Raw genomic sequence first — 9,851 nt, 5'->3', positions numbered from 1 at the left:
CCGCCCATCTCCCCCCGCCCCCCTCCCACGTTCACTGCGCTGGCGGAGGCCCGGGAACACTGGGGGTCTGTCTGCTCGCCCACACACCTTGGGGCTGGGTCTCTGTGTGACGCACGGAATGGCCCTGTCCGGAGTGGCTGCCCTAGCTTCTCATGGTCAGGACTGGCTGGCAACTCTGGCTGGAGGGACCCGGAGCAGAATGGTATGCAGCTTTGTCTTCAGGGCAAATGCGGGGGCTGGGGATCCGACAGGTAAAGAACTGGAAAAACTCTGCAGTGAGCATCCCCTTGCGCATTTACAGCGATTAAATCTGGTGAAGGAACTTCAAAGCCATCTTGAAGGAGAAATAAGTTTGCCTGAGGGGTAGTTGTCTAGAGTGTGGGATGGAGAAAGATAACCCATTAATTCACTTAGGAGGTGAGTTTGGAGGAAGTAGGGCTGAGTCTTTTGAGACTGTGGCTCCAGGTGGAGATGGGCAGAGAGAGTCCTGCTTAAATCAGAAAAGATTTCAGCTCCAATACAGACCATCAAGGCCTGCTTCTCCCTTCCCCACATGTTCCTTTTGTGACTTTTTCCTGTTTCAACTGTCCCCACCCAGTTCTTTGTAACCCAATCCCACATGCTCTGGAATGGGTGATTGCTTCACAGCCACTCTGGGAGAGGGGAGAGAGGGTGCTAGAAAGATTCAAGATACACAGCCCTCTAGTGCTCCCTCCCATCCAACCACCATCTCTAGCCTATGACTCATGGGTGGTGGCACCACCTCTTTTGATGGGGGTCTCTGCAGACTCATGGATACAGAGAACAGACTGACAGCTGTTAGAAGGGAGGAAGTTGAGGGGTGAGTGAGAAGGTTGAATGGATTAAGCAAAGGAAAAAAAGACTCCTGGACAACAGTATGGTGATTACCAGAGGGAAGAGAGGGTCGGGGGAAGTGGAAGAGGGTGAAGGGGGGATAAATGGTGATGGAAGGAGACTTGACTTGGGGTGGTAAACACGTACAGATGATGTAGAATTGTATACCTGAAACCTATATAATTTTATTAACTAATGTCACCCCAATAAATTTAGTTTAAAAAAATAATAATTTTTAAAGAGTTTATTTGAGCCAAACTGAGTACATGCTTGGAAGCAAGATCTCAATAGATTGAGAAAATGCTCCTGAGAATGGCAGTTTGGCATTGCCTTATTTACATTTAGAATTAAAGGAGAAAATGTAAGAAAGTTTACAGGAAATCCATTGGTGGTAGATTAAGGAGGTGAGAGAAAGCAAAGAGGGGAGGAGGGGATACCTGGGGTTGAATAAAAAGCAAAATGGAGAGATATATACTTCTTTCACATTGACGGGTTCAGGGTAGTTAACATTTAACATTACAGCCACTAGAGATAATATGCAGACAACAAGGCAGCAGTGAGTTTTGGTGCACCTGCTCTCTCCTGAGGGTGCTTATGCCTCCAAGTTGTCTGGAAATGAAGATTACTCTGGCATTTGAAAGGTATGTTATCCTAGCTACGCAAGAACAATGGGCAGGGCTCTATTAAAGTAAAGATTAACCTTTTACTAAGGAAGCTATAGGTCTGGCGCTTGACTACCCATCATGACTTACCCAGTTGGGAATGTATTATGTGTGGTTACTATTGGCCACTGAACTTGTCAGATTTGCTATGTAGCCTCTTTTTCATTCACAATTAGTATTTTTGCTTTTTAAAAAATTGTTAAATGCATATAAAACCATTAAATGTTGTATACCTCAACTGTGAGCACAGCACAAATATCACCCATCTTACAGGAAAATAAACTGAGGTATAGAGGTTAAATGGATGGCCTAAGATATTGTATTGTCAGTCAAAATTAAACTGCTTTTTAATTTTTTTTTAAAGATGGTGGGGGCAGGGGGTCTGTGGATGGTAGGCCCTGTGAGGAGGGGCTTGCAGGATGCTGTGTGAAAGCCCTCCACCCTCCAGAGCTCTCAGCCATAACTCAGTCCCCTGATATCCCAGTAGCCATCTCAACTCTCCTGGGAGGGCCTGTGCAATCACCCCGATCCTTAAGATCAGGGATGGCCCTAATCAGAGACATGCACAACAAATTCTCCCCAGATCTCCACAGCCAAGGTCTCAGAGCTCCCTCAGGGAGTGCACTGCAAGGCCTGTGCACTCTGACTGGCCCAGCGCCACTCCCATCCTGAGCTCATGCAGCCAGCAGTTCCTGAGTGCCCTCTCTGTGCTCTCAGTGGGACCCCGGGTGACACAGCCAGCCCCATACCAGCCCACTCCCAAGGAGCCATGCTGGGGTGATCTGCAGCCTGGTCTTGTCTCTCCCAGGAGCCGGAGCCCGTGGAAGACTGTGTGCAGAGCACGCTCGCCGCCCTGTACCCGCCCTTTGAGGCAACGGCTCCCACACTGTTGGGCCAGGTGTTCCAGGTAGTGGAAAGGACTTACCGGGAGGATGCGCTGAGGTACACTCTGGACTTCCTGGTGCCCGCCAAGCATCTGCTTGCCAAGATCCAGCAAGAAGCCTGTGTGAGTGACCATGCATTCCTGTTTTTCCTCCCTTAAGGTCTTCTGCCTCACTCCGGAGACTAGGCAGGCTGACTAATCTCCCCCACCCAGAGACGGGAGCCTCCCTGATCCTGATCTCTCCAGAGGCACAGCCCCTCAGATATTAACACACAGACACTCATCTTTCTCGAAAATTAGCCCCTAAGAAATATCAACTCCAAAACACTCTGCCCCTCCAGACCCAATTCCAGATATCTTTTCCCTCATAGCAATTGTCAAGATACTAACTCTCCCCGATGTGGCTCAATAGAGATCCTTCACTTTTTTAGCTATAAAACCTCCTGAGAGTCTCTGAGTCCTCCAAGACAATGGTCTCTGCTGCCCATGTCTTTGTCATGACTCAGTTCTTACTCCCACACATGGAATTAGCTTCCTACCACCGGAAAACTGACCAGTCCCAAGCCCTTCCTCTGCCACATGAACACCTGCTCGCCTGGGGTTATAACCCACCAGGCATAAGGCCACTCCTGCCTAGGATGGTTCCATTCTAACTGCCCCCTCCTGTGGGTTTCATCAGCAGAGGCCTGAGCACAGCCTCCTGTCTCTCTCCCCAGGCCCAGTACAGCGGTTTCCTCTTCTTCCATGAGGGCTGGCCCCTCTGCTTGCATGAGCAGGTGGTGGTACAGCTAGCAGCCCTTCCCTGGCAGCTGCTGTGCCCAGGGGACTTCTACCTGCAAGTGGTGCCCTCAGCAGCCCAAGCACCCCGCCTGGTACTTAAGTGCCTGGCCCCAGGAGGTGGGCGTGTACAGGAGCTGCCTGTGCCCAATGAGGCTAGTGCCTACCTCTTCACACCTGAGTGGCTACAAGGCATCAATAAGGACCGGCCAACAGGTCGCCTCAGTACTTGCCTACTCTCTGCACCCTCTGGGATTCAGCGGCTGCCCTGGGCTGAGCTCATCTGCCCCCGATTTGTGCACAAAGGAAACCTCATGGTAGGACATCGGCCAAGCACGTTGCCCCCAGAACTACCCTCCGGACCACCAGGGCTCCCCAGCCCTCCACTCCCTGAAGACGCCCTGGGCACCAGGAGTCCTGGGGATGGGCACAATGCCCCTGCTGAAGGACCTGAGGGCGAGTACGTAGAGCTACTGGAGGTGACACTGCCCATGAGGGGGAGCCCCTCGGATGCTGAGGGCTCCTCAGGCCTCTCCAGAACCCGGACGGTACCCACCCGAAAGGGTGCTGGAGGGAAGGGCCGGCACCGGAGACACCGAGCATGGATGCACCAGAAGGGCCTGGGGCCTCCAGACCAGGATGGGGCACGCCCACCGGGTGAGGGGAGCAGCAGCGGGGCTTCCCCTGGGTCTCCCCCTGAAGCTGAGTCTCTCCCAGAGGCAGCAGCCCAGGAGGTATCTGAGCCCCCAGCAGAGGCTCTGGGGGAAGCCTCTGAATTTTGCCCCCTGAGGCCATCGGAGGTTGGGGGAGGTTTGAGCCAGGGATCTGAAGGACCACCCGGCACCCCTCGGAGAACAGGCAAAGGAAACAGGAGAAAGAAGCGAGCTGCAGGCAGAGGGGCTCTTAGCCGAGGAGGGGACAGTGTTCCTGTCCCGCTGAATCCTGGGGACAAGGAAGAGACCAGCCAACAAGAAGCCCTTGTTAATCTGCCTTCACCAAGTGAGCATGAGCTTCCAGGAGGCAGCCTGGTTAACGAGGAACTCGAAGGTTCGGAGAAGCCAGAGTCTGAGCTGAAAGAGGAGCTCATACCAGCAGATGAAAAGGAGCCGCATCCCCCAGAAGCCTGTGGGACTATGGAAGAGAAGGCCCAAGAGAGAGAACAGAAGGTCCCGAGTCTGGTGTGCACAGCAGGTGAGGTGATACTGAGGCCAATGGGCAAGGGCCAGTGTAGGTTAGGCCTCAGAAAGGGGCTGGAGGAGAAGCAGAGATGAGGCTGGGAGTGGAACAGCCATACTCGGTCTCACTTCAGGCCCATGGCTCTGTCTGTGTCTGTGCAGGACCCACAGATCCCGAAGGGCTCCCCTCTGACCCTCCACCACCACCTCTGGAGCCTGGGCAGGAAGTGAAAGGGGATAGGATCCCAGAAGAGGCACCTCCGGTTTCCATCTCTGATGACCCTGACATAGCTTGGGACTTGATGGCATCTGGATTCCTCGTCCTGACTGGTCAGTGAGCATCAGTGGTCGAAGGGAAAGGGAACAACGGAAGAGAAGCAGTTGAAGTGGGCTACAGAGGGAGGCAGAGTGGGTGGGAGGTAGCGAAGGCCTGCCTCCAGCAAGGACAGTCTGGCCATTTTGTGTCCTCAGGAGGGGTCGACCATAGTGGGCGAGCTCTGCTGACCATTACCCCACCGTGCCCTCCTGAGGAGCCCCCACCCTCCCGAGGCATGCTGAGCACTGCTCTTCATTACCTGCACTCACTGCTCAGGTAACGGAGGCCCATTGCTGGCACCCTGGACACTAACCTCTTGGGTCATGAGGACTTTGACCCCTCTCTTCTCAAGACACTAACCTCCTGACACCTAGGACACCTATTTCTCACAATTTCAAGTCATTGACTTCTGACTTTACTGACCCGCAACCCCCAGGATGCCTACATAGATCCTTAAAATCAGCACTGCTGACTTTTAATATCCTGAAACACTCCCTAGACCAATGGTTCTCAACCTTCCTAATGCCGCAACCCTTTAATACAGTTCCTCATGTTGTGGTGACCGCCAACCATAAAATTATTTTCGTTGCTACTTCATGACTGTAATTTTGCTACTGTTATGAATCGTAATGTACATATCTGATATGCAGGATGTATTTTCATTGTTACAAATTGAACATAATTAAAGCATAGTGATTAATCACAAAAACAGTATGTAATTATATATGTGTTTTCCGATGGTCTTAGGCGACCCCTGTGAAAGAGTCGTTCGACCCCCAAAGGGGTCGCGACCCACCAGTTGAGAACCGCTGCTCTAGACTATCAGGACATTGACTCATTTATTCAACGACTATTTACTGAACACCAAGAACCTATTAGGGACCCTGCTACATGGTGGCATTGAATTTATTCCTTCCAGAGCAAAGAATTCTTAATTTTCCAGACCCTGACCTATGACCCAATAGCCATGTGAATATAGACTGCTGATTGCTAGGTCACACCATTTCTTGAACACACATCCCAGACTTTGGCCCTTTGCCCATTGCCTCCCAAACATACCAGGAACTAAATTCTGCAAACTAGTAACACTAAAGCCAGACCCTGTGCTACTATTCCACACACACACACACACACACACACACACACACACACGCTGCCTCCTTGGCTCTTCCTGCCCCCACAGGCCTGATCTACAGACACTGGGGCTGTCCGTCCTGCTAGACCTTCGCAAGGCACCACCCCTGCCTCCAGCACTCATTCCTGTCCTCAGTCAACTTCAGGTAAGCAACCCCTTGAGACAGGTACTTCTCCTGATCCTAACTCTTCCCTCCTTGGCCATCCCAGGCCACCCAGTTGCCCACGATTTGGCCTTTTCTTCCTTCAGGACTCAGGAGACCCCCGTCTCATTCAGCGACTGCTGCTTCTCAGTCATGATGACCCTCTGGCTGAGCTCCATGGATTTCAGGTTTGAGCCCCTCCCACCTAGTGCCCCTCAGTAGTGGAGAGAGAAGAGGTTAGCTGGAATCCAAGGGTGGCACCCAGGCGAGAAACCCCCTGCCTCCATATGTCTACAGGGTGCTGAGTTGCTGTCAGAGAATGATCTGAAAAAAGTGGCCAAGCCAGAGGAGCTGCAGTGGGACTTGGGAGGTCACAGGGAGCCCTCTCCCAGCCACTGGGTAGAGACACACCAGGTAAGCTACATTTCCTCCACCCAGGACACGGGGAGCCAGGAATGACCCCACTGAGAACACTCTAGGAGACAAGGCAGATCTGAGACACAACTAAGTGGTTGGGAAAAAGTGGTTTCCCTTCCATTCAATTCAACAAGTATACTTATGGCTCACAAACCATGAGCAAAATATGGTGCATGTACCTTGCGTGGGCTACTGAGGAAATGGGATGAGTATATTAAACAAAAATTTTAATTGGCTTGAGAGAGAGAGAGAAACATTGATGTGAGAGAGATACGTCTATAGGTTGCCTCCTGTGGATCAAACCTGCAACCCGATTCCTGACCAGGAATCAAGCCCACGACCTTCCCATGCATAGCACGATGCTACAACCAACTGAACCACACCGCCTAGTACTTAAATAAATTCTTAGTATGATATTAAGCTGCATGTGAATTTTGGCGGGAGATGTCAGAAACAACTGAAGAACTGCAAAATAGCATCACTGGGGTTCTGGAAAGAGTTGAGAGCCAGGAAGTCTGATTCTGGTTCCACATGATGTTGGATAAGTTACTGTATACCACTTCCTGAGATGGTGCCTTTCTGTATCTGCTCCCTGCACCAACATCCAGGCCTCAGGATTCCCCCCCACAAAGGACATCTATTGTGATAAAATTTCTGATTCTATGAACCTAAATGTATACAAGAAAAGAGGAGTAGCCCGGCCCGAGGGGCCCAATGGCTGAGCGTTGACCTATGAACCAGGAGATCATTGTTTGATTCTTGGTCAGGGCACACGGGTTGTGGGCTCGATCCCCAGTAGGGGACATGCAGGAGGTAGCCGATCAATGATTCTCTCTCATCATTTTTTTAAAAATATATTTTATTGATTTTTTACAGAGAGGAAGGGAGAGAGATAGAGAGTTAGAAACATCGATGAGAGAGAAACATTGATCAGCTGCCTCCTGCACATATCAATAAAAATATATATTTTAAAAAAAGAAAAGAGGAGTAAACCTGATCTGAGCCAAGTATTAAAGGAGGTCTGAAAAAAAAAAAAGAAGCAAAGGAGGTCTGTAACATGGTCTCTAAGTTATGTACATGGGACCTGGATCTGAATAGGCTGGGAGGAGGGTTTTATAGGGTAAGGACCCAGTGCAGACAAAGGAAAGGAGCCTCATTTTTTTACTAAGCTCCACAATGTGCCAGGCCCATGCTGGGTGCTTACACAGCAGCACCTCTTTAAACCTCACAAACTCCCTTATGTCTTATCTGGGCTTGACAGTTGAGGACACCGAGATTCAGGGGGTTTCTGGACCTGCGCAAGGTCATACAATTAGTAAGCAACCAAGTCGCGAAATGAAGCCAGCATTGCCTCCACAAAGGTCTCTGGGGCTGCCCCGTGTGCTCCCTGTGCTCCACTCTGCCCATGGACTCCATCCCTGTGTGCATGTTTCAGGAAGTGGCAAGGCTGTGTCAGCTGTGCCAGGGTGTGCTGGGCTCTGTGCGGCAAGCCATTGCGGAGCTGGAGGGAGCGGCAGAGCCAGAGGGAGAGGTATGAAGTGAGATGGGTCAACAGGGCGTGGGGTGGGGACTCTCTGGTGGAAGCCCAACTGTCAACTGTTCCCTGCTCCCAGGAGGCGGTAGTAATGCCGGAGCCCCTACAGAAGGTGCTGGCAGATCCGCGGCTGATGGAACTGCAGAGGGATGGGGGTGCCATCCTGATGAGGCTGCGCTCCACCCACAGCAGCAAGTATGAGGGAGGGGCAGGTGTGCTGGGGCAGGTGGACGTGGCAGGTGGAGACACAGCAGAGGGTGGCCAATAAACCTTAGCTGCCAGAACATTCTTACTGAGCATGTATCTGGACAAGATAGCAAGCTTTTCCACTTATCTCGTAACCCTCACAAGGTCCCTACGTGCTAGTTATGATTACCAATGGGGATTTGGCGGGTCAGAAATGTTAAATGTCTTGGCCAAGGTCAGTCAGTAAATGAAAGAGTTAGGATTCAAGTCCAGGCCCACATGATGACCCATGATGCTGTGCCATCTCTCTTGTTGGGATGCGATGATGGAATAGGGGTGGAGGGGCTTGACAAGGAAGGGCAGTGGTTCATTCTGCCCTACTCCTTCCTCAGGCTGGAGGGCCCAGGCCCAGCTACACTATATCAGGAGGTAGACGAAGCCATTCACCAGCTTGTGTGCCTGTCCAACCTGCATGTGCAACAGAAGGAGCAGCGGCAACGCCTGCACCGACTCCAGCAGGTAAACCAGGACCCCCAGACCTCTTACTCCACCTGGGGGCCTGGCCTCCAGCACCCCACCCCTCCTTTCACTGATAGAGTTGATGGTGTTCTCCTAACCTGGCTTGCTTGACTAACCCTCCCTCTCTCCTTACCTCCCCTGGAGGTTAGTCGTGGTCAGTGTGAGATTCAACACGAGGGAGATAGTATCTATCACAGAACCAACAAAGAAGAGAAACCACCTTTCCGCTTCCCATTGTATATTTGATCAAGTCTCCTTAAAGTTTGTGAGAGATGCTCAGTGTCCTAGGGGGTCTGGGAAGAGCTGATTGATCCTGGAGTGCCTACCTCCTTAGCTTAAAAATAATAGCCGAAACCGGTTTGGCTCAGTGGATAGAGCGTCGGCCTGCGGACTGAAAGGTCCCAGGTTCGATTCCGGTCAAGGGCATGTACCTGGGTTGCGGGCACATCCCCAGTGGGAGATGTGCAGGAGGCAGCTGATGGATGTTTCTCTCTCATCGATGTTTCTAATTCTCTATCTCTCTCCCTTCCTCTCTGTAAAAAAATCAATAAAATATATTTAAAAAAAAAAAAACCCCCCAAATCAGATTTATAAAAGCAGGAAAACCTGGTCTGACTTACGGCTCTGGGAGAGAACAGAGAGGAGGCTTTAGGTGAAATGTGCAACACAGACTCAAGAACACCAGCCAGTCATAGATTCAAACAAAAAAGCAACATCACAGTGCCCTGTCTTTACAAGGCCCAAAACATCTGCAGATGTTTTTGGCTCACGAGAGCAGCAGCCAGCCTTCCCAAAGCAAGATGGGAGATTCCCAAGCTCAACTTTCAGGGGCCTTGGGAGAGGAGCTGGGTGGCTTGCAGATGGCAAAACACAGCAGGGAACACCACCAATAGAAACCTCATGCTCTCCCCAATTAAACATTTGAAATTTGCTCTAGATAACTATACACAGAAAACTGTGGCCCACTTAGAAAACAAAGAAAAGGAGTTAAAAATAATAATAATAATAATAATAATAAATGACTATTGATACCAGCTCTTTATTCTGCTACCCAAGCCCCCGCAACTCTTATGACTTTATTGATTTCAGAGAGGAAGGGAGAGGGAGAGAGAGATAGAAACATCACTGATAGAGAGAACCATTGATCGGCTGCCTTCTGCACACCCCAAAAAACCAATGAGTCACTCAAAGCCACAACCTGGGCATGTGCCCTGACCGGGAATCAAACCGTGACCTCCTGGCTCATGAGT

The 9,851-nt window shown here is 50.9% G+C and overlaps 1 protein-coding gene across 6 annotated transcripts in view; it reads left to right on the top strand.

Annotated features, from left to right (window-relative positions):
• The first annotated feature begins 28 nt into the window (after positions 1–28).
• Positions 29–9,851, top strand: part of ARHGEF40 (Rho guanine nucleotide exchange factor 40) — a 21,294-nt gene continuing 11,471 nt past the window's right edge. For 2 of the 6 annotated variants that reach the window (XM_006772365.2, XM_006772364.2), the window contains exons 1-11: positions 30–202; positions 2,326–2,523; positions 3,117–4,368; positions 4,515–4,682; positions 4,824–4,944; positions 5,852–5,948; positions 6,053–6,133; positions 6,243–6,359; positions 7,798–7,893; positions 7,976–8,091; positions 8,475–8,601. In XM_006772365.2, coding sequence (XP_006772428.2) covers positions 119–202; positions 2,326–2,523; positions 3,117–4,368; positions 4,515–4,682; positions 4,824–4,944; positions 5,852–5,948; positions 6,053–6,133; positions 6,243–6,359; positions 7,798–7,893; positions 7,976–8,091; positions 8,475–8,601 — 2,457 coding nt within the window. In that variant the 5' untranslated portion in view covers positions 30–118. Of the gene's footprint in view, positions 203–1,143; positions 1,497–2,325; positions 2,524–3,116; positions 4,369–4,514; positions 4,683–4,823; positions 4,945–5,851; positions 5,949–6,052; positions 6,134–6,242; positions 6,360–7,797; positions 7,894–7,975; positions 8,092–8,474; positions 8,602–9,851 lie in introns of those variants that run through there. The other 4 variants (XM_015569572.1, XM_006772366.2, XM_006772363.2 and 1 more) reach the window with 4 other exon arrangements.

This window comes from Myotis davidii, unplaced genomic scaffold, assembly GCF_000327345.1.
Source record: "Myotis davidii unplaced genomic scaffold, ASM32734v1 scaffold666, whole genome shotgun sequence".
NCBI lineage: Eukaryota > Metazoa > Chordata > Mammalia > Chiroptera > Vespertilionidae > Myotis > Myotis davidii.
Note: the sequence above shows the minus strand (reverse complement) of the source record. Positions and strands in the feature narration are given on the sequence as shown.